The sequence below is a fragment of the Kwoniella botswanensis genome, chromosome 1 (assembly GCF_036426115.1).
Source record: "Kwoniella botswanensis chromosome 1, complete sequence".
Lineage (NCBI taxonomy): Eukaryota > Fungi > Basidiomycota > Tremellomycetes > Tremellales > Cryptococcaceae > Kwoniella > Kwoniella botswanensis.
The window spans coordinates 5,900,482-5,923,030 of record NC_088599.1 but is presented as its reverse complement, the minus strand read 5'-3'; the positions used below and the strand labels follow the sequence as shown (position 1 = coordinate 5,923,030).

General features: G+C 47.8%; 10 protein-coding genes across 10 annotated transcripts; 5 read left to right on the top strand and 5 right to left on the bottom strand.

The window, feature by feature from the left end:
- Nucleotides 1-379: 379 nt before the first annotated feature.
- On the bottom strand, nt 380-1,652 carry L199_002215 (uncharacterized protein; the record flags this gene model as incomplete). Its single annotated transcript, XM_064887962.1, has 7 exons — nt 380-670; nt 724-775; nt 824-986; nt 1,034-1,256; nt 1,317-1,381; nt 1,434-1,490; nt 1,544-1,652. The coding sequence occupies 7 exons, from the start codon at nt 1,650-1,652 to the stop codon at nt 380-382; spliced, it is 960 nt and encodes a 319-aa protein (XP_064744034.1).
- A 396-nt stretch (nt 1,653-2,048) lies between these two features.
- L199_002214 (uncharacterized protein) lies at nt 2,049-3,478 on the top strand (the record flags this gene model as incomplete). Its single annotated transcript, XM_064887961.1, has 8 exons — nt 2,049-2,148; nt 2,216-2,408; nt 2,457-2,585; nt 2,637-2,741; nt 2,798-2,890; nt 2,952-3,045; nt 3,113-3,238; nt 3,293-3,478. The coding sequence occupies 8 exons, from the start codon at nt 2,049-2,051 to the stop codon at nt 3,476-3,478; spliced, it is 1,026 nt and encodes a 341-aa protein (XP_064744033.1).
- Nucleotides 3,479-3,746: 268 nt separating this feature from the next.
- L199_002213 (uncharacterized protein) lies at nt 3,747-5,241 on the bottom strand (the record flags this gene model as incomplete). The annotated part of the gene is made up of 8 exons (XM_064887960.1): nt 3,747-4,060; nt 4,111-4,303; nt 4,351-4,498; nt 4,549-4,635; nt 4,683-4,761; nt 4,815-4,905; nt 4,958-5,070; nt 5,118-5,241. The coding sequence occupies 8 exons, from the start codon at nt 5,239-5,241 to the stop codon at nt 3,747-3,749; spliced, it is 1,149 nt and encodes a 382-aa protein (XP_064744032.1).
- A 553-nt stretch (nt 5,242-5,794) lies between these two features.
- L199_002212 (uncharacterized protein) lies at nt 5,795-7,649 on the top strand (the record flags this gene model as incomplete). Its single annotated transcript, XM_064887959.1, has 7 exons — nt 5,795-5,948; nt 5,998-6,129; nt 6,186-6,479; nt 6,531-6,610; nt 6,661-6,884; nt 6,939-7,392; nt 7,443-7,649. 7 exons carry the CDS (start codon nt 5,795-5,797, stop codon nt 7,647-7,649), a joined length of 1,545 nt encoding a protein of 514 aa, XP_064744031.1.
- A 1,181-nt stretch (nt 7,650-8,830) lies between these two features.
- L199_002211 (uncharacterized protein) lies at nt 8,831-9,503 on the bottom strand (the record flags this gene model as incomplete). Its single annotated transcript, XM_064887958.1, has 4 exons — nt 8,831-9,128; nt 9,188-9,244; nt 9,304-9,381; nt 9,445-9,503. 4 exons carry the CDS (start codon nt 9,501-9,503, stop codon nt 8,831-8,833), a joined length of 492 nt encoding a protein of 163 aa, XP_064744030.1.
- Nucleotides 9,504-10,425: 922 nt separating this feature from the next.
- Nucleotides 10,426-11,565, top strand: L199_002210 (uncharacterized protein; the record flags this gene model as incomplete). Its single annotated transcript, XM_064887957.1, has 7 exons — nt 10,426-10,482; nt 10,532-10,625; nt 10,686-10,847; nt 10,903-10,968; nt 11,034-11,129; nt 11,193-11,281; nt 11,344-11,565. 7 exons carry the CDS (start codon nt 10,426-10,428, stop codon nt 11,563-11,565), a joined length of 786 nt encoding a protein of 261 aa, XP_064744029.1.
- Nucleotides 11,566-12,835: 1,270 nt separating this feature from the next.
- Nucleotides 12,836-14,694, bottom strand: L199_002209 (glyceraldehyde-3-phosphate dehydrogenase; the record flags this gene model as incomplete). The annotated part of the gene is made up of 12 exons (XM_064887956.1): nt 12,836-12,916; nt 12,987-13,101; nt 13,167-13,348; nt 13,404-13,468; nt 13,533-13,611; nt 13,668-13,779; nt 13,847-14,082; nt 14,144-14,167; nt 14,230-14,254; nt 14,321-14,365; nt 14,434-14,458; nt 14,664-14,694. 12 exons carry the CDS (start codon nt 14,692-14,694, stop codon nt 12,836-12,838), a joined length of 1,020 nt encoding a protein of 339 aa, XP_064744028.1.
- A 1,671-nt stretch (nt 14,695-16,365) lies between these two features.
- L199_002208 (uncharacterized protein) lies at nt 16,366-17,504 on the top strand (the record flags this gene model as incomplete). Its single annotated transcript, XM_064887955.1, has 4 exons — nt 16,366-16,431; nt 16,485-16,662; nt 16,720-17,137; nt 17,195-17,504. The coding sequence occupies 4 exons, from the start codon at nt 16,366-16,368 to the stop codon at nt 17,502-17,504; spliced, it is 972 nt and encodes a 323-aa protein (XP_064744027.1).
- A 444-nt stretch (nt 17,505-17,948) lies between these two features.
- Nucleotides 17,949-18,934, top strand: L199_002207 (uncharacterized protein; the record flags this gene model as incomplete). The annotated part of the gene is made up of 3 exons (XM_064887954.1): nt 17,949-18,011; nt 18,080-18,167; nt 18,222-18,934. 3 exons carry the CDS (start codon nt 17,949-17,951, stop codon nt 18,932-18,934), a joined length of 864 nt encoding a protein of 287 aa, XP_064744026.1.
- Nucleotides 18,935-19,386: 452 nt separating this feature from the next.
- Nucleotides 19,387-22,510, bottom strand: L199_002206 (uncharacterized protein; the record flags this gene model as incomplete). The annotated part of the gene is made up of 9 exons (XM_064887953.1): nt 19,387-19,437; nt 19,490-19,608; nt 19,654-19,987; nt 20,030-20,095; nt 20,335-20,430; nt 20,479-20,748; nt 20,807-21,462; nt 21,514-21,799; nt 21,860-22,510. The coding sequence occupies 9 exons, from the start codon at nt 22,508-22,510 to the stop codon at nt 19,387-19,389; spliced, it is 2,529 nt and encodes an 842-aa protein (XP_064744025.1).
- Nucleotides 22,511-22,549: the final 39 nt, after the last annotated feature.

Here is a 22,549-nt window from a genome sequence, read left to right as displayed (position 1 = left end):
AAGGGACTGATACACCATCGCACCGCTGTTTCCTCCTGCGACATTGAACACAGGCTCTAGGTGTACGGCGGTTGAGCCGCGGCGAAGCACTGCGTATTCGAGGTGGAGCGTCAGGCGGAATGGGGGGTGGTTGGTGATTGTACGTCGCAGGTTCTGTCATTGCAGCTAGACATGATGAGACTGAATGGGATGGAAGTACGAAATGTAAAGATAACGGCTTTCCCTCAATTTCAGATGATTAGCATAAGCGCGATAAGGTGGTGTCAGCCCAGTGGACCAATAACATCTCTCGAGAAGCAGACGCGTTCTTCACTGTAAATCTACGCTCATTCACAGATAAGGCTTCTGTGCATGTGCTACCGAAAACGGATCCCACTGTTCACTTCGGATCGTATGGAAACTTGCCCTTCCAGTGCCGAGCGATCTCATCCCTCCTTGCGAACCATACCCCCTGCTTAGACTGCGCATACTCTATAAACTTTCGCAACCCCGCTATCCTGGCTGGTCTACCAACGATACGACAGTGTAAACCTATGGAAAGCATCTTGGGAGAGCCCTTTGTTCCTTCTCTGTACAGTTCATCAAACGCGTCCTTCAAGTAGGTGTAGAAATCGTCAGATGTAGTGAATGGTTGATATGTAGCGTTTTTGTAGTCATTCGTGTCGAGAGTCTGATCGTTCTTTGAGCGTGTATCCGTCGGCTATCGATTATAGTGCAACTCACATATGGAATCACCAGAAGCCCCTCCTCCTTTTGACCTCCTGGCATGGGAATCCTATGTGCGACGTCAATGATGTCTCGGAGCAGAAACTCTTTGACTCACCAGTAAGGCAAATCGTCGCTATAGTCATCACACCAATACTCCAAAGGGATCCCTTCTTCTCTGAAGACTTTAGCTACTAGAGCTCGAGATCTAGGACTGGCTTTAGATCCAACCATACCATAATACCATCCTTTAGGAGGCGCACCCGAGGCTTTTCCAATCGCTGCAGTGACTATCAGCTATGCTCATCTCCTCATACGCCGGACCTACCTCTGATCGTCTTCCTCACATTCTCCTCCTCTTCCTCAACAGTCCACTTGGATCGATCAATCCATCTCCAGCCATGGGATGCAAACTCGTGACCATGCTCCTTCAATACCTGCCCCACTTCCGGATTCATCTCTAAAGCCTGACCTACGGCGTAGGCGGTACAAGTGACGGATTTCTCTTGAAATAATCGCAGAATCCGCCATACACCAGCTCGAGAGCCGTACTGGGGAAGACAAGTGATCAATTTGATTTTTCTCCCTGAAAGTAGTAGCTCTAGACATACCTCGTAAAGGGACTCCATATTGACATCTCGCTGATTGACGTGCGGTGTGACCCCTGGCCCGAGCTCTGCGGGATTGTATCATCAGCGGGAGTGTCTACTATGCGTCGATCGACTCACCACTAGCCAAGGTCTCTGACACTTCATCGCCATTCACTAAGGTATGCTCACTGCCTTCTTCGTAGTTGAGCACCTGTATATCATGTCAGCCTGAGACTAGCACCACGCACTTACCAGACTAATAGCAATCTTGGCGCCACCTGGCCATTCGGGATTGGGAGGGTTGAAGCCATATCCCACCAGATCTCTTGGCCCGTACTCCTCAGAATTTGTCTGCATCGTGTGCACAATGGATAGACCTACTCACAAGGGGACCAAGACAACGAGATGAGCAAATTCAACGCGTTCAAATCATCAGACCTGGCAATGTTACGTAGATAACGGACCGCTCGTCGCCGAAGTATCATGTGGAGGTGAAGCGGCTTATCCTCTTCGCTTTCCGCTTCGTTATCGTCTACCCGCTTCACCCGCTCGTTAGTTGTAAATACTGTTGAGCCATCGACCAATCAGTATTGTCGTTTTCCAGGCAATGAGCTGTGATGTCGTCCCGAGCTTCTTTGGCATGGTCTTTCAGCCTCGTACAATTCAAACAATGCCCTCTTGTCTGCAACTTCCGATATCGTATGATACATCTTGTAGATCCTCTACTCCAGCATTCTTACTCTCAGCACAACCATGGTCAGACCACTGCGGAAAGGCATCTACGTCCCCTTGCCCACCTTTTTCGACGACCATGAAGACCTTGACTTGAAGTCATTCACCAGTCAGGTGGTCTGTGAGTGTAGTCGTCTCATAGCTCGTGGGCGAGGCCTGACTGATGTCTGAAACGTGTGTGTGTATAGACACCGCTAAAGCTGGTATACTCCCCGTCGTATGCGGATCCATGGGCGAGGCGGTTCATTTATCGCCAGATGAGAGAGTTGAGCTTGTAAAGACTGCTCGTAAGGCACTGGATGAAAATGAGATGGAAGATGTGCCTATACTAGCTGGAATAGGCGCAGCCAGTACTAGGGAGACCAATGTCCTAGCAAGGAGGTGAGTTCAAGAAGCTCATGAAAAGATCACCACTGATTTCAATTCCAGACTTGCCGAGGCTGGAGCCGACCACGCGATACTGATCACTGGTGGTTACTACGCTGGTGGTTTGATCAAGAAGCCAGAGGCGATCAAGAAATTCTTTGTAGACGTATCGGAAGCATCGCCTATTCCTGTGTAAGTGGGACTTGGTTGCTCATACGTTGCTGTGCTGAGAATGGGAGGCAGGATGCTCTACAACTTCCCTGGGGTCACGGGTGGGATCGATATGACCAGCGATCTGGTCGAGGATATTGCCAAGTCAGCGCCGAACACATGCGGTATCAAATTGACGTGGGTTTGATTTAGTCCTTGTCGAACTTTGAACTACTGACCATGATATACCATAGATGCGGAGCTGTTGGCAAGTTGACCCGTATAGCGGCTACTGTCAACTCCAAAGACTTCACGGAAACGTACCCAAGAAAGGATCCAAGTGCTCCGTAGGTTGCATGCTACCTCTATCACCACGAGCGCTCTTCGCTTGCTAATCCAAAACTTCAGCTTCCTTGTGATTGACGGTTTTATCGATTTTCTGCTGCCCTCCGTCGCCGCTGGAGCCTCTGGAACGATCACAGGTGTGCCAAACTTTGCACCAGTAAGTGACATCAATCGATCTATCCATGTACCATAAGCTAATGAACCGTTTTCGGACTCCTCGATAGCTCACCTGCATGAAGCTTTGGGAGTATTGCACCAGATCAGACTTGCATACTCCGGAGGTGATGAGAGAAGCCCAAGACCTGCAAGCGTTGATCAGCAGAGCAGATTGGGCAGCCTCCAATGCAAATGTGAGTGTTGATGATGATGTAGCGGTCTATAACGCTAAGTGCTTGCATGGACAGATCCCTGGAATGAAACGTCTGCTCCAACATCTCTTCGGATATGGACATTTGCCTAGGGGACCTCTCCCTGAGATGAGTGTTGACGAGGCTGAGAAACTGTTGATAAACCATCCCTCTATCATGAATATCTTAGAATACGAGAGAAGATTGCAGAGGGAAGGATACAAATTCTGTTCTGACAAATAGAAGTTCGTACCTCATGCATATACCGTTGTTGTTTCCATAATAAGCATTCAATCGGTACTGGTGCATGTGCTTGCTTCATGTCTGCCAGTGTTGTACAGTATGTGTCAAGATTCCGATGTTGACGTTCTCATTTGTGGCTATCTGTTAGGTGTGCATGTTAGAAATGGTCTTCTTGTTGAACATACCATGAACGATGCTTGCGAACAGCGATAACGCCAGTCACACCTCGTAGAATGCATAACAAATGGCTACGAGACAATCTTCCAAACTAACACAGATTCAATTGCATCCTTTGTACATCCCCAGCACATTCCCCGTCATCCTCTTCGACCATCGCTGGGATCGGCTTGTTCGCCAGTGGTGTAAGTCTAAACGCATGTCGTCTATCACCGACGGGGTAGTCCAAAGTCTGAGAGTGATTGGTTACTCTTTGGTCCCAGACAAGGACCGTTCCAGCTTCATATCGGACTCTGCACGAGAAGTCTTGTCTAGTGGCGATATGGTTGTAGAGGAAATTCAAAAGGTAGTCAGACTCCTCTTTGTCAAAACCGACAATGTACTTGGTGTAAACTGGGTTGACATCTAGTTCTACGGGTCAGCAGGACGGATTTTCGGGAAAGGATCATACTCACAAAGAGCTTTCTTCTTGGTAACCGGGTGAACGATTACCACTGGGTGTTCCGTTGACAGAACTTCTCTTCTCATCACAGCATCTTTACCATTCTTCAGCTCGGCAGCAGCACCGTCGTTATTCGAATGAACAGCTGTTAACCCTTCGAGCCTCTTTCGGAATTTGGGTGAGAGAGAGTAGTACGCTTGTACGGACTGTACAGGATTTAGCCCAGCCCTATAATAGGTGTATCAGCACTTACCGAGCTGATCAGCGTGTCACCTCCGGCCGTGGAAGGGGACTCCAACATGCAGATGAACGTGGTACCAGGCGTTTGAGGTTCTGGCGATTGATCCGTGTGCCATTGAACGGGTGATTTACCTGCCCACGATCGTCGGACTCGGAGATCACTGATTGAATCATTAACGTGATGACTTCCAATGTATTGTCACTGACTCACTCTTTATGATCGTAGATGATCATATGTTCCACGGAACCAGCGGCTGGATGAGGGGCCCAACCGTGGATGTGCAAGGGACCGAAGTGGCTGTGGAATCTCAGCGACCTCATCATTTCATCCGAAGCTGTACTCACCGAACGATCTCCTTCTGCTTCTCAAACCCGAGATCCCCAAAATCCTGGTCTCTGAAAACGAGAGCACCTCGTTGAGCCGCTGCGTGGGATTGAGAGGTCAGCTTAAGCAAGTAAATTACCCGCACGACTCACCGAGAAGGGCCAGCTCATCTAGACCTTTCGAATCAAGCTTGGATACTTGTACGCCGTGTATCTCAGTACCTACATGTGGGGAGAGGTCAAACTAAAGGCAGAGACCTCAGCCGTATCCAGAGTACAATTCAGTCCACACTCACAAATTTTGTAGCTCCGGCCAAGAGATTTGGGAAGCTGGGATCTGCTCGATGGCCTGGATCGAAATGCTCAAATTCGCCGAGGTCCTCTACCTTTTCCAGCGGATCGTAAAAGGCTAGATAAGGAGTGAGCTAGGGTCCGATCTGTGGAACAGATACTCACGCATGTAGTCTGGGTATAGAGGGGACCCATCGTCGTTCTTTGGTCTTGATAATCGAGCTTTGTTGATGTCCTTGAGGCTGACCGGGGTCTGCTCGACTTTGGGTTGATCTAGAATGAGGGGCATGATGAGGTGTTGACTTTGGGCGATGTGAGGTATGTGCGAGTGGATCTTATCAATAGACTCAGCTGTGACTATCAGTGGACATATATACCGAACTTATTGCTTTGTGAGTAGACTGCAGCTTCATGCATTTGCAGCGGATCATCGGATAAGCCGCTCTACGAGCTTGCCTGTAGCCCAAGTCATGTTCTTTGACTCTTTTAATGTATTTCTTGACTAATAATCCGCGTTTCTAGATGTTATTACAAAATATAGATTCCCTGACTTTAGTAATGATTTTGTGACTCTGTGAAAAAGTCCTTACTCAATCAAGCAGTTTCTGCCTGTATCTCACGCACCACCTCGTCGGTATCATCGGCTTATGCGCTTTTGAAAATAAGGGAAGTGCGGATAGGCCGCTCGAGATCCCGAAGAAGCTTATCTTGACATTTCCTAGGACCTGATTGGGCGATGCAAAGAACACCTTTTGATAAGGAATGTGCGGAAGATATGTATATAATCTTCGCGATTAATGGATGATTCGTCGTCCCCCTCATCCAACCAAACTCACAACATCATGTCCTTGTCACCTTCCGCCGAGGAAAAGATCAATCCGTCCGAAGCTCAGGCACTCGCCGTGACTGAGGCTCATCATAATGAAGAGTACGAAGAGTTCCTCGTCCTCGAGAAGCAGATGGATGGTGCTCCTCACCGAAAGCTCATGAGGAAGCGTAAGTGGCGATAGGTTAGGCATATACCATGCTAATACTCCATCTGCAGTGGATTTCCGATTGCTGCCGACTTTATCAGTGCTCTACTTACTCGCATCACTCGATAAAGCGAACGCTGGTAATGCGAAATTGTTTGGGTTCCTCGATGAGATTGGCATGACCGCTACTCAGTTCAACTATGGTGGGTCTTACGAAAGCTAGAGGTTCAGTCAATGGCTGATGAAATTACTCGACCAGCCCTGATGTACCTCTTCTTCACGTATGGTCTCTTCGAGCCGGTCTGTAACGTGTGTCTCCGACGATTAGGACCGAAAATATGGTTCCCCATCGCGGTGACTACTTGGGGATTGATTACCACTCTCACTTGTGTTGTATCAAGCTACGGGGGCTTCGTTGCTATCCGATTGTTTCTGGGTGCTGCCGAGGCTAGTATATACCCAGGAGGATATCTCCTACTCAGTATGTGGTACAAGCCAAGGGAGTTGGCTACGAGAATGGCCCTGTTCTACGGTGCAAACACCGCTGCTGGGGGTGAGTAATAAGTCATCCGTCCACTGGCTACGCTTGCTGACCCGGTGACAGCCTTCGGAGGTGTAATTGCCTACGGTGTGGGTAATATGGACGGCATGCATGGTTGGAGAGCGTGGCGATGGTTGTTCTTGGTGGGTCTTCGATGATACACCTCAAAAGACAAGCGCTAACTCCCAGACAGATCGAAGGGTTGATCACCGTTTTCTTCGGGCTCGCTTCGTATTTCATGCTCCCGCCGTTCCCTCACACGTACAAGGCTGGAACGAAGAACTCTTGGCTTACACCGGATGAAGCGAAGTACGCAAGACTTAGGACGAAATACGCCAACGGTCCCCACGCCCCAACCTACGTCTTCCAATGGAAGGATGTGCTCGCTGCCGCCAAGGACAGAAAGACCTACTTCATGTGAGTGGTCTGTTAGATTTCACCGACAGTCCGACAGTGCTGACTCCTAAGCAGGATGATGCTGTTCTGGTGGGGAGGATCCATTCCCACGTACTCTCTCTCGTACACTCTCCCAACGATGGTGAAGAACTTGGGTTATACCGCCGTCAAGGCTCAAGCCTTGACAACCCCTCCTTACATCTTTGCCACCATCGTCACCGTCACCATTGGTATCCTCTCAGATCGATTCAGAAGAAGATACTTCGCCATCATGTCAGCTTATTCCCTGGGTCTGACCGGAATAATTATCCTTTGGATCACCGTTCACCACCCACACCTCACCGGAGTCAGTTATTTCGCTATTTTCCTCGCCGCTGCCGGTTATTCTGCTCAAGCTCCGATCGTAGGTGCATGGACTAGTGAGAACGTACCCAATCCAAGTAAACGAGCAGCAGCGATTGGGTTCTTGATGTTGTTCGGAAGTATCGGTGGTGGCAGTATCGGTTCGAACATCTATCTTGCAAATCAGGTGGGCAACAATCAGAGGTGGAAGGGGCATGAGCTGACGACTTCAATTAGGCTCCATATTACCCCCTTGGTTTCGGTTTCTCCGTCGGGGCGACCGTTCTTGGTGCTATGATTCCAGCTACGATCCATTGGACTTTGCTCAAGAGAGATAACATGCGGAAGGACCGGATGGATGAGGCTGAAGTTCTTGCGACTTACACCGCGGAAGATTTGAGTGCGATGGAGGAGTACAGTCCGTTGTTCAGGTACTCGACATAAGTCAATCAATTCATCAGATGCAGCTGTAAGAGAGAGGCGCCATCTGGACGGATCGATTGATACATGTAATGCATTCTGTCAGGGCAATATGTAGTATACAAGCCGCTCTTCAAATCATAGGTCCGGCTTTGCGACGATAATGATGACACACTTTGATGCCAGCAATTAAATCGCGGCTGACCGCGTACCCGAGAAAATAGCGATGTGGCACCAAGGCGCGGTTGTTATAGGTGATAGCCTACAGCAAGGAAGCTCACCCTCCGTCAGATGAGCTGACCACTGGTTGATGTGAGTTAGGTCTTGATTTGTTATTCCGGTCCACTACCGGGATGACACTCTCAAGCTGGTGAAAGCCTGGGATGCGTGGCTCCTTTGAAGCAGGACAGAGTGGTTGTGTATGTATAGCCTATGCCAAGCGGTGTATGTATGCAATAAACAATAAGAGTAAGGTAGTCGAGGAATGTGTTCACGTTCAACCTTCGAAGAGATATCCAGTAAATTATCAAGTAATAAGAGTGTTGTAGAAGTTAGTGATATAAATTGGAATAAGTTATAGTAGGGGTAGTCAATTTTGTGATCACATCGTTTTGACTACCCCTAGTAAAGTATAACTTACAGCATATGAATGCGGGGTCAGCCGAAGGCTGATAATACAAGATTCCTAATGTCTCGGTTCCAGTACTTTTGTCTTCCTTATCAATGAAACTCCTGCCATTGGATTTACTTTCGCTACGTCCTATGTATATTGGTTCTATTCTGTCATATCTATCTACCCTTGAGCTTGGATCGGCTGTGTCTAGTTTGTAACTGTCAGAAGTGGGGTTGGAAGTTGATTGGTAGAAAGTGGCACTATAGGTAAAAATTGAATGTTCAGTATGCCGATGCACTGTAGCGAGTAGGGCAGATAGCTTTACTTTTGGAAGGCGCAGCAATTCGTATGGACTGAGTAGTTGCTATGGCCAAGACAAGCATATCATTCTTTCATAGTTGTTCCGTTGCTCTGGGCACTCGAGGATCCCTCTCGCTTTCCTCAACGGCACCCGATGCATAGTATCATTACCTCGACGGGAACGAGAATACTATTCTATGTCTATATTATTAAAAGAGCGTATATCATTTACAGCACCGTATGTATGGGAGGGCATGACGCGGACACATTGCCCGATCGTTTACATAGACACTTAAAGTAACATGGCGGACCCCACGACCGCACCGATCAAGGTCAATGCAGCAGTCCCAACAGCACCGTACTGTTGAGCTGCCCCACTTGAGCTTCCTGATGAAGAGGCGGAGGCAGAGGCGGCGGCTGAAGTTGCAGCGGCCGCTGAAGAGACAGCAGCGGTCGAACTTGAGCCCGAGGATTCAGAATAAGTGTAGTTTCCGGAGTGCGTCGAAGTGTAATTCGCATCTTGGCCTGATGCCTCACAGGCGGAGGTGGCAGTGTCGAACCAAGTGGCCACGTCGGAAGAGCATGATCCTCTGATGAAAGAATTTGGTGAGCACGGCGTTTGCGTTGCGCTTGGCAATGCATCACTCACTGGTAGAGACAGATCTTGACGTTCTGGACGAATGTGTTGTCACACGCACAAGCAGTACTGGGCTGCGTATCAGCAAAACCAAGCACCGTGGGATCACTATGATCATCACGACTCACTAGGACGATCCACAGGTGCCATTGGAAGCTAGAGTGGAGTCAACGCAGGATTGTTGGCAAGTGGTCAAGGTAGTGGAGCTGGATAACAAGTCAGTTCCAGATTGGTCAAATCATTTGAAAGACTGGAGTGGAATAGCTTACTTCTGAGCCAACACCACCGAAAGACCAGCGGCTACAGAGAGAGCGTGAGCGAATTTCATTGCGACAAAATGTTTCGATTAAACCGTATATGTGGCAAATTTGAAGATGAGACGATGAAGTAGAAAAAGGGGGAAGAGCGAGTGGGATTATTTATACGTCGCCTTCGATCTTTCTTCACCAGCAGCACAGAGGTGGACAAAGAACCTCGGCCGAGCAAGTTTAAGTGGTGTTTCTCGCGGTTGCGCATGCTGCTAGCCAAAGCTCTGAGCATATCGCCGCCTGTCGGGAAGACCAGGTCACTGGTGATGTCGGCCGAGCAAAAGTCAAAAATAAATTGATCATCTTGGCATTCATCGGAAGCCCCAAGGCTGACATCCGCGGCTTCGTGACCGACAGTCCGATAACGGTTTTGCAATAACGCAAGCATGCTACAAAGGTAATTTACCTTGACTTTATCAGATAAGTCAGCTCGGAAAAAAACAGGAAGGGTCTGGATAGGCGGCTAAAGTATTTGCCTGTAAGAAGGAAATTTTATATTATAATTTTACTTTCTGGTGTTGACCCATGCGGGGACTTACAGCTCGGAAAATCTTGATTGCCGCAGCATGACTCGTTCCCGTGGAAGCTTTCAATTCAGGCACGCTTGGTGGCATGCTCTGATCCTCTTTCGGTGATCGCTGTGCTAGCTCACTGCCCCACTGTCCATGTTGATTCGGCCAACGTCGACTTATCTGATAAAATCGGCCGTCTGGCTTCGGCCTGAACGTTAATTCTCGAAATTGGTTGAAATGATGATGCAGCCAAGCGAAGTAACGACTCGTCCATTTCCGATTAAATCTACAGAAATGCCTTCACAACTAAAACCTCTTACGACCGTCTTTTATCCTCGAGATCCAAGATTATCAATTCATCCAACGAATGTCGAATAGCAACTTCCCTCTCATCGTTGTGGCCACAACGACATTGTCATTTACACTAGCAATGGCACAGGCGATACGAAGGGACACATATGCTTCCCCAGGCGCTTTAGGCTTCATAGTGAGCTTCGTGGCCTCCTTAATAGTCTTTCACAGCTAAAATATCGCAGTATCCCGCTCCTAGAACCTATAATGCGACCACAGCGGGCACCCGACCATGTGGAGTTGCCTCTGTAAGTGCAACAAGGGATTATGTCCCGTTGAGTGAGTCTTGAGTTTATCTGCCCAAGCTCAATGAACAAACTGATCTGGAAATACGACTAGACGGAGGTAATCTGTGGCTGCTGTCGCAAGCGAAGGTCGAAAATATCCAGCTGAATTTCGCCAATTCAGAAGACCCAACACAACAAACGGATTTCAATAACTTGGGCATGGCGATGACAGGTCTGACCACCGGCGATACGTGTATTCCCCTGCCGGATTTCAGTGAGTCTTTGGGTCGGGCAACGGGTTAGTCCTTGGGATTGACCTTGATTCACAGCGGACCTTGGTCTGATGCTGGGCGACAAGATCACTCTACAAGTGGCTTACGCCCTAGAGGCGAATTGTAAGCGGTATTGTGTCCTGCGCTGTTGTGTTTCGGTGATAACATGTTAAGACCTTTATATACAGCCGGGTCCAAATTGTATCAGTGCGCGGACATAGAGCTGATCTCAGCCCATGATTATGAGGCACCACCGTACTCATGCACAAATACCAGTACAACTTGTGAGTAGACGGGCTGGTTTTACGCTCGGGCGGTTTTTCTCGGAGTTAACTCTTCTTTGATAGGGAGCGACTCGGAGGCATCCTCGACTGACGGCACAGCCGCTACTGTGACTGTCACTTCTTCTGCTTCCACTGGTGGGAAAGTCAGTCCAGTGAGTTCTGTCTTTCTGACGCCCCATGACTCGAGATCGACTGAGAATTCCATATGGCGTAGCTTGCAGCGGGATGGATCGGAGCTGTCGTTACCCTGGCAGTCGTGGCAGCTGCCTTGGGATTAGCTTATTATTGTGGCATCCTCGTATTTCGAAGTCAGAGAAGGGCTAAGTTGAGATACAGCGGACCTAATCCGATTCAACTACAATCGCAACCTAACCTATCAGCTGACGATATCTCGCTGCATCGACGCACAACTGTTGATCATAAAGGTCCTTTGTAGAGAAAGAACGTTCAGGGGCACTTTTTTCAACGATATATTCCCTGGCTCCTGTGCCGTCCCATCAAGGCTACTTGGCCCTATACTATCTTTGCGATGTTATGCATGGTATGTGATTCAAAAGAGCCATCTGTTAATGGTTCTCCACAGCGAGGGAAGTGTGCTATACCATACGATAGTTCCAGCAGGCGGTGCCACTCCAGGGGATCGGGCTAGTCAGCCGAGAACATCATATGTGGAAGAATGGGACGAGAGCTCTTGCCAGTGCGACTGTCAATGCTGATCTGAACAGGTGGCCCTGCCGTTCACAAGAATTAATCAGCTAAACGCTAGCGCCGTAGATGACCCGTACTAGCTCAATCGACGATAAGGTCGTCGACTTCAAGTATGGGAGGAGTTTTCACTGTGGATGATCGCCGTTGTTCATGTTACCCTTCCTTCACTCGCCATAATGAAGCCTTGATAAGAGATCGCTTCATCGCATACTGGACTCGGTATCAATTGCAGTTACGACAGAGACCCCTCGCCGCGCAATAAACATCCTCAAGTAACAATCGAATGAAATTTCCATAACATACGGGAAGTAATTGCTCGGAAACGTCTAACCCTTCATACTATCCGATTCATAGCTCTTGTTTCTCCGGCGCAATTTCTTCCGTTCTTGTCTCCTATCACCCATGCTGTTCCTCGATGAGTATATCTCGATGTTGCCGTGGGCATAATAAGCGATGTCTTTGTCTTCCTTCTTGAAGATCCACCTGCCGCGTGACTTTTGGATGATTTCAGATTTCGCTTACCAGACAATCCCATCGAGGATGGGATATAGAAGTCATGCAATATTTCCCTAAGACAGGATTCATGCAGAAGCAAGAGCACGATCTGCAAAGTGCTTTTGGCTATCAGGCCACTCTGTCTCCTGTCACATGAATGGAGCATTGTAGATGCGAGTGCGGACCAGATACAGAATGTTGTTCCACAGATGTACCATCGAAAAATCTGTCAACGCTGACGGTCGCTATGGCCGATGACAAAACCCACAATGACGAAGAGGACTTTAGTGAATTGTCATAGGCCAATGAGAATTACTTTGCAGAAGTGGTACACGACTCAAATGAACTCAGATCAGCATGCGGATCCGTGTCAAGCAACAGAGAAAGTCTGAAGAGGTTAACAGGAACCGAGTGAACATGGCTGATTCTCAATTAACAATTAATTTCATTTTACCACAATACTAACGTTCTAAATACTGCCCAGCCGTTTTCACATCCACCGCTTATTGAGCTTTAGCATCAACACCGGCAATGTAAGCGACGAGGTCACAGACTCGTCGAGAGTAACCGTATTCATTGTCGTACTACATTCGTGATAGCGGTGTCAGCATCGCTCCAATGCAGAACGTTTGACGTAGATGACTATTTACTCACCCAGCTGACAAGCTTAACGAAGTTCTTGTTCAAGGCAATACCAGCTTTAGCATCGAAGATGGAGGACTCGGTTGATCCCGTGAAATCGGTAGAGACAACTTCGTCTTCAGTGTAACTGCAATTTGGAAATGTCAGCTGGCTGACGAAGACGACGTGAAAGTGCGATATAACGAGACGTACCCTAAGATACCCTTAAGTTCAGGACTTTCGGAAGCCTTCTTGATGACAGCCTTGATTTCATCGTAAGAAGCACCCTTCTCAATTCGGGCGACGAGGTCGACGACGGAGACGTCAGAGGTAGGGACTCGGAAAGCCATACCAGTGAGTTTACCGTTGAGGTCAGGAATGACCTTTCCGACGGCCTAGCAGAGAATACGAGTAAGCTTTGTCATATGAAGGGAACCTAGCGTGACTCACTTTAGCAGCACCAGTGGAAGAGGGGATGATGTTGGCGGCAGCACCTCGACCACCTCTCCAGTCCTCTGTAGTGATAAGGGCAACGAGCATCAGGAACCATTCTGAGACGTTTGAAGATGGGACACTCACTGTTGGATGGACCATCGACAGTCTTTTGGGTAGCGGTGGTGGCATGAACGGTAGTCATGAGACCTTCAACGATGGTGAACTATTTTGTCTATGAATCAGCCCAGCAGTATGCATGATGCCGAGAGATTGACTCACGTTGTCGTGGATGACCTTGGCGAGAGGAGCAAGACAGTTGGTGGTACAAGAAGCGTTGGAGATAACTTGGTACTCAGGCTTGTATTGCTCGAGGTTTACACCACAGACGAACCTGAGATGAAGTGTGGTGAGTTTACCATACGAGTGCGAAACTTGGCTGCGGCTGTGGGTCGACTTACATAGGGGCATCAGCTGAAGGGGCAGAGATGATGACCTTCTTGGCACCACCTTTGAGATGGGCACTAGCCTTCTCGGTGGTGGTGAAGACACCGGTTGATTCGACGACGTAATCGGCACCGGCCTCTCCCCATTTGATGGCAGTGGGGTCTCGTTCACCGAAAACAGAGATGGGCTTGTTGTTGATGAAGAGTTTACCTTCTTTGGTCTCGACAGTTCCCTTGAATCGACCGTGGGTCTGGATCGCACCATTGATTAGTCAGCAGATACGTACGAGATGAAAACTTGTGTAAACTCACAGAGTCGTATTTGAACATGTAGACCTGTGTACACGAGGATCAATGAGTATGTCAAGATCTGATCAAGCGATACGAATGGAACATACCATGTATTCAAGATCGATGAAGGGACTATGACGACACATGAATCAGCAAACGTGCGCTAAAAGACCAGGTGGGGTATCTCAAGATACTTACTCGTTAACGGCAACAACTTCGATGTCACCGTGTTCGATAGCATTTCTATTCATGAAAAGTGAACATAGTCAGCGGTGGAGAACGGATTAACGGTGCTCCACTTCAAAACATACCTAAGAACGATTCGACCGATTCGACCTGGAAAACATCAAACGATACCATCAGTCAGCTTGCATTCGATATGAGAGATTTTCAGCGATGAGAATCACCGGATATGAGGAGCAGATGCGTATACGGGAGTGGCCCGCTCAGGAATACATGCTGCAGTTCGATAATGGGGATATAAGATACAGGAAGGGAGATAAGGCTTATGGCTGATAAGAAGGGGCAGACAGATACGCACCGAAACCGTTGATTCCTACTTTGACGACCATTTTGATTCTGTTGTGTGTTATTTGTTTTGACTGAGAAGTTGATCAAAGAGAAGGAGAAAGATTGAAGATGAAGAGTGAAGAGAGATGGAATGAGATAGAAGGAAGAGAGAAAGGAGTTGGGAGAGTGGGTGGGTGGATGAGTCGAGGTGGAGTAAGTGAACGTGGGAATGGGAAATATGCGAAATGGGAAAAATGAGTCAAAGACCTCGTATTCCCCATAGTAAAAGACGCACACCTAGTCATCAGCTTACGCGTGCCTAATGATCAATTCACCGTACGTCTGATGCCGGCGGTTTATCGTGGTTCCCCTCATTTCCTGAAACTGGATTCATACGACTTACATACATAACACCGACGTAAGTCTCAAGTGGCAGTGGAACTGGCCACATGTACTGCCATTTCGGAGTTATACCGGAAAAGCGGCTGACACGCAACGTGGGAAAGTAAGTTTTTCTCTGTTTTCGTGTTTTGCTTGTTGTTTTTTTAGCGTTGGACTAAAAAGATCATATCACGTTTTGGGGTTGTTTATCTGGTTTCATACATCATGCTACACACAGCACAACCTCTTGTGTGACGTCCACTCGCTTTCTACACGAAGCAACCAGAGGAGATAGATAGGACCCTTGTTCGACTGGCCGGGGGCTACGCGGAGTCCCCTTCGGTGCACTTGGTGGTCTCTCTGCGTTCAAACGATTAATGTGATTTTTAATGCATTTTCAATAGAGGTGGCCCCTTTTGCTTTCACCCTTATTCCTTGGTTGTTTCATCCGATTCCAAGGTTATCTGTTTGCACCCTCGTTCCTCTTTGATTGTGCATCAATGATGGCCTTGAATCACGGATCAATCAGGTCACAGGCTCTTGCTTATCTTCGCACACTGTCACATCAGATGTGGTTTTGATGTTCATGATTCGTGGTCATAGACTAATGTTAGTCAGACCTTTAGGACCGACTTCAGAATTGATTTGTATGACAGAGGATTTGCCGGCGGTGACTGACTGTTATGGCATAGTCTAGCCCACCTGGAATCAATGACGCGGTGGCACAGCTCTCAGATCGGTACATTACAGTGTATGGATTGAAAATCGAGTGGAGCGCTTGCGGCAACATCGGGTTTAGCTGTAGCATCATCAAGTAGCAGAGGAATGTGAGGATAAGAACTAAGGGAACTAGGGACTTTGTTGATTCAGATGACGCGTTGGATATTGTTTTACCCTGGTTTAAATTGACATGTTCTCACACTCATGAGACATTTTAGATTAGTCCGAGTCCAAGACCCTTTGATCGCTTTTTAATCCGAACCACCTTTCACCCACTCTGTTGTGCTATTTCCGTGCCAATCAGTATGCATGTTTTCGGTCCTTACAAACCAAACTCGATCAGTATCATCCTAATCGCTGTCTTTCCCTTTGCTCTTATGCTCCGTTTTCGTTCATTGCGCGATCCTTTGCCTTTTTGGTTTTAGGGGTGGGGGGAAATTCATCATCACCGTCTTGGCTTTTTCCATTTCGGTATGTACTCAGCATGTCCAGATGTGTATATAAGCCGACCCGCTGTCTGTCGTGTCGCCTCTCTTTTCTTTCTTATTCATTCAATCAATATTTTCTCGATAAAGTAAAACCGTTTGTTAGTATTCGATCACCAACCATATCGTACATACAACTCAACCAACATGTCTACTGAACAACAGTATAAACAAGCTTCCATCTTCACCGCTGACGGTGTCCTCTTTGACATGGTGAGTAGACTGTGATGACCCGAGGTATAATAACATCGCTGACCTCGATTCAGGACGGTACCTTGACCGACTCTATCGCTGCCGTCGAAGCAGCTTGGACTGCCAAAGCTGAAGAACTCGGTCTCGAACCCGAAGAGGTCATCCGAGCCACACATGGTCGAAGAGCCAGTGATAACCTTATGGAACTGGTACCAGGTCTGCGTAAGGAGCATGTAGAGCGAGAGGTTGAGAGTAGGTTCACTTCCACCGTATTGGACGACGAACGAATGGACTGATGTGTTCATGCAGAGTTTGAACGATCAATCCTCGCCTTTGCCGATACCCCACCTCATTCTCGAAAAGGATCGTTCAGCTCTGCTCGATCCAGACAGTCATCAATGACCAGCGGCTCCACTCGTCGGTCTTCGATCGCTCCTATGACACCCGTCAGCAATACTCCTGACGTTGCCCGACATCCTTCATTCCAATTCAGTACCGCCGACACCCTCAATTTGACGAGTCTCAAACTGAGCAAAACATCAGTAACTGAAGTAGCCGTCGAAGACGAATCTCCATTCGCTGATGAAGAAGCTGAAGATCTGATTGACATGAGTGTCCGGATCCTCCCTGGTGTAAGGAAGATGATCAACTCCCTTCCTGAGGGCAAATACGCTGTCGCCACTTCTGGTGCTAAGACATATTGCCACGGTTGTCTTAACAGAACTGGGTGAGTCAATTCTCTTAAGTCCGCTTCGTTGCTCACTCGCTGACAACTTTCGAACAGTATCACAATTCCTAAAGTCTGTGTTACTGCCGATGATGCTCGACTCCTACGAGGAAAACCTTTCCCCGACCCATTCTTGCTCGCTGCCTCGGATCTCGGAATTGCACCTACCAGGGCTGTAGTCTTCGAAGACTCACCTTCAGGTATCAAAGCTGGTGTAGCTTCCGGTGCTACTGTCATTGCAGTTTGCACTTCCCATACTCGCGAGAAGATCGAAAACCTTGGTGCTCACTTTGTTGTCGACACCATGGACCAAGTCAAAGTTGACCACATGGAAGATGGTCAACTTAGATTCACTGTAGCTTATTAGACGATTTTCAATGATAACGAAAATAAAACCTTCCTGTATCCATTTCTTATCCAGTTTGTAGCTTATAGATACTGTCTTTGATAGATGTTCTTATAGATGTTGCTTATCCCTATGCATGCATGCTTGCTACTATAATGAAGCCGCAGTCTGATTTGTTCTTGGAATGTTGCCTGCAGATAGTCATGTGGAGGTGGTCCAGTCCATCGAAGAAATGTGAGATAACCCTTCCGGTGGTTATATCAACATTGCGACAACCCATCCATTGGGTCATGTTCATCATACGCATCTTGGTGGATTGCAATGTTCAAGAAGATGGCGGGTTACAAAAGATTTGGTACATATAGAATATGAGCATGCTCAAGATGATGTGCAGCATCGTAATCTTCGAATCATCTACTCATCATCTATACCACTAACTATTATCTCGTATTCACAAAAACAACAATGCCTCCTCAGCTATTCTCGAACTTATCTAAGCGTGCTTGCGCCTACCATATCACCGACTCGGTGAGTCCACTATCAGCGTCGACACCATATCTATTCGTACTTTGCTAACTCGTAAGGATCTATCACAGGGAGGCAAGCTTTACGATTCGGATGGAAATGTCTGCGAGTCTCTGGGAGCAGATGATAAGATATTCTTGGCTATCGCTCTATCAATATGTACGTCCTTCAGGATACCTTACTTGATGCACCCATGCTGACAATCAATGATAGGCGGTGTGGTTCTGCTTATTTTAGGGGGCATCTACTTACGACGTCTACAAAAGTCAAGAGCTCAAGATAGAGCTATGCAGATATCCTCGGAACCCAAAATGTCAAGTATGGGAACACCCCTCATGAGACATGCAGGCTCTTTCGCTTCATTATCAAGACAAGTTTCTCGCGCACCTCCTTCACCATTATCTTCCGATTCCCATTCCAGTCAATTCAGTTCACCCAATCCTGGATCTCCTTATTCTCCAAGTTCCGAAAATTTCCATTTCCCCATTCTCTCGGCTGACGGTCATCTCCTACCTCCTCCTCCTGCATCCTCTCGAAAATCACCCGTCGAACTCAATTCCGTCGGCGTAGATCGACCTCTCCCAGCGGCTCCTGCATCCATGGCAGCTCCGTTATATGCGCCCGTACCAAAGAGCTCTCAACGATGGAGTTATAGGACACCCTCGGAGGATTCACATGGATATCCTACTGGGTTATACTCCGGTGTCGAGATAAGAGGAGATGGTACAGTAGAGGTCATGAGAGATGATTTTGGGATCGAAACCACCAATGTCCGATCTTCACCTACTATCTCTCGTGTCGATCATTCTTTGGGTGGATACGCCCCTCAACCTCAGCGGGCGACTTTCTATCAAAGTCTTTCTGCTGAGGGAGATGATTACTCGGTGTATGATTATGTATCGGACGAAAGTCACAGGCGATATTGAGTCAACTGCGATGGATAGTCCGCAGTAGCTAGAGGGCGACATTGGAAGGGCCGGTATGATAACGACGGGGGCTGAGTGGAGTATATGAATTCCTTACAAAAAGAGCGGTGACCTCTATGGAGTACTAGTGTAACATTTCTGGACTTTTATACCCTTTACATATATACCCGTAACATGTACTACCACGATGTAATCTATAATAGCAAGCAATTCTACTATGCGGAGGTCAGTACATTACTAACTTACCAAGCTCACGAAGACTGATCGTGTAAGCTTGAACGCCAGATACTGCAATCTTGTGCTTCCGTGAACGGAGCATGCGAGTATCTTCCTCTGAGGTGGGAACCGATACTCTACGATTTAGCAACAGATTGAATCTTATGCAAGATATATGAATGATGTTTACAGAAAGTTTACAGAATGTTACATTAATTATAAGGGAAGTTATATCATCATTCTCCACTGGAGAGGGCGTTTTGAGCCTGTAATTGCGAAAACAGATCCTGATAACAACCATGTCAGCAATAAGCCATCTTGTGGATGTATGAGACTTACTTCAGCTGTGTAGTCCGTATCAGAGCGTTCAGGAAGACCATTCTCTCGTAGGATGAAATTCACCATCATGCGCATCTGCTTCTGTGTGATGGGTGTCGATCCAGGTGGTACAGCTGGGACTGAAATGGATCAATTAGCGAGATTCTTCATATTCATGAACTTACCTCGTATCTTCGGTTTCAAGAATTCGTGATGGAGTAGTTCAGGGATGGTCAGACGATGCTCTTTCCTGTATGAAAGACATCGTTGCATCGTATCGATCGCAGCTGGGGCGACAGAGACTGCTAAAGATGCAGGATCGATAGGATGTCCATCAAGAGCAACTCCGACGGTGGCTTTGGGGACCGCGACCTCAGGATACTCTATGACATGTTGTGGGTTTGCGATAACCTGCATCTTGGCTAGAGGTCCACCGCCAATATGCTGGAATGGAGGATTACCGTATATCATTTGATACAAGATACAGCCTAAGGACCACACATCGCTAGGATACGACAGCTGACATCATTAGCAATTGGTCCCAAGCATACATTCACTTACTTTTAGCACTTTTTGGTTGTTCATACGCTGAATAGCTTCCGGACTCATATAATTTACCGTTCCAATCTAACAATAGTCAGCTGAATCCAAAGGTCATGCAACTCACCTGCTGGTCTCGCTGAATATTGACCGTGTCGTTGGCTATCGCCTTGGCAATACCAAAATCGATGATCTTCAATCGTCCTTTGACAAGAACGAAATTCGCGGGTTTTAGATCGGTATGTACCACATTCTCTTTGTGCACAGCTTGAACCGCTTCCAGCATCTATAATGAATCAGCGACATTCAAGTCTGTTTGAACTCACTTGTTCCCAATATAATCCCACAAAATTCATATTAATCGCCTTGCCTCGTTGTTCATCGAGAAGAGCGGCAAAATCGATCTCTCCGCATTCCATCACCTATGATAACTGATCAGACATGGCCACCTCGAGGCAGAGTATACTCACCATCATCAACCGATGAGGCCGATTTCCCTGTCCAAACGTGATTTGGTGATCTATCAACTGGATTACTCTGTCGTGGCCACGTAACCGTTTGAGCAGTTCTATCTCGTTTGTATAACTCTGATACGTTTCGGAATCGGCTCGATCTAGTTGAACTACCTTCAAAGCGTAGATGATACGCTTTTTCGGTGGTGCCGAGTACAAGACAGAGTAAACAGTCGAAGAACCACCTTTTCCTAGACGTTGCAAACGCTCGTAAGGTATGGAGTTTACCTGTAAAGAGACTGTCAGCAGCGAAATATCTACTATGTTAACTTCATCGCGAACTCACCACAAATGATGTTCTGGGTGCAGCTACTGGGGTCGCGGAAGGTCCTTGTACGTCCAACCTTGCTTGTTGCCCTAGTTTTGGTGGTGCCGTCACAGGATTGGCGAGCGATGTTTGCGAGTTCTGTATGTTGTTGACGGCCGGGGCGGGTCGAACAGCACGAAGAGGTTGAGGTTGAGGTTGAGGGCTGTATCTGTCTGGAGCGGGTGGGGATTTGCGTATGGGCTGTGGGTAAGCTGAGATTCCCACATCATTCCGATAAGAAGGGTCATATTGCGACTGCTGTGGTTGTGAGTAGTTGGGTATTAACGTGCTGCGACCATTTCCCCTATCTACCTGTGAGTTGAACGGTCTGAATGGTCGATCCTCCTCATCGGGAATGTTAGAATTTGTTGACTGTAAACTACTCCGACGATCAGAAGAGCGATGCACCTGTTCCAGGCGGCCTTGAAATGGTTCCTGGGAGCGTTGTGAGGTGAACATGTCTTCTTCCGGTATCACCGGTGATTTCGATTGCTGGAGCACAGGAGACCCTCGATACTGGTTGCGGGGAGGAAGATGCGCAAAGTGGGTACCGCTTGTGCTTGAGGATTGTTGATGAGATGGTATGGCGGAGTCTGGTTCTTGGAGGGGCAAAGGTTCATTACGGGGAGGTGATTCTGCTAATCATCAGCCCGCTGAAGCCATCTGATCTATCATGACAAACTTACCGATCAATACAGGATCACCCCTTTCAGCTTCTTCCTGAATCTCCCCTGGCTCTAGAGCGGGTACCACACGCCTTGCAGGTCCACCAAACTTGGATAGACCTCCAAGCCTTCTTCCCGTTGATCGCGCAGTGGATGTCAGAGTTCTTTCGGTGATACCGGGAGTCATGTAAGTGGACGTCGATGTCAGGGTTGCAGAAGAGGATTCATGAGGTATAGAGGATGCAGAGGAAGCGTGAGTCGAGCCGGGACGCATCGTTGCGGTATGTGAAGTCGTGCTTGATGAGAGCTGCAAGAACAATTAGGGAACAATCCTTTTGGTAAGATAATGATGAACGTCCCGGCTCACATTCGAAGATTCCTCTATAGTAAGCATTCCATTCTCATCCCCCTCATATTTCTGACTTGTGACCGGAGCAGATACCACACGCTGGAATCTCCGTGATCCTCCATATATCCTGCTCGAACTACCACTTCCACTTCCACTACCTCCTGAATCCAAATGGTGAGATGACGAAGATCGTGCTCCAGAAGAGAAACCGCTGCCGGGTGGTGTAGGTATGAGGGGCGATCCAGTTGCAGTCGAAGCATCAGTCAAGGAAGCGACCTGTACCGAAGAAAGGGAAGATCTGGCCGAATGTATGTTTCGAGGAGGGGGAGTAGTTCTTGTATTGGTTGATGACGATGATAACATACCAGCTGGAGGGGGAGACAATGAGCTGGGTCTGCTGTTGGTTTTGCCCAATGACATGGATGAGAATCGAGACACTGGTGGTTCATCTACAGTCCCCTGACTTTTAACCCCGTTGCCTTTTTCCAACTCCCAGTCGAAATGAAAGTCGGGCACCTGCACTTCAAACGAATCTTCATCATCGTTCCATAGCTCTTTCAGTCCGCCGTTATTGAGTGCGGCCGACATGACTGGATCAATCTGCTGTAAGGGTTTACGTCTATGAGGTTGACCTTGGGTTGATGCGCCTAGAGACGACGCTTTAGACATGGAGACAAACAGTGAGCAAGGGAATAGTGGATGATGATT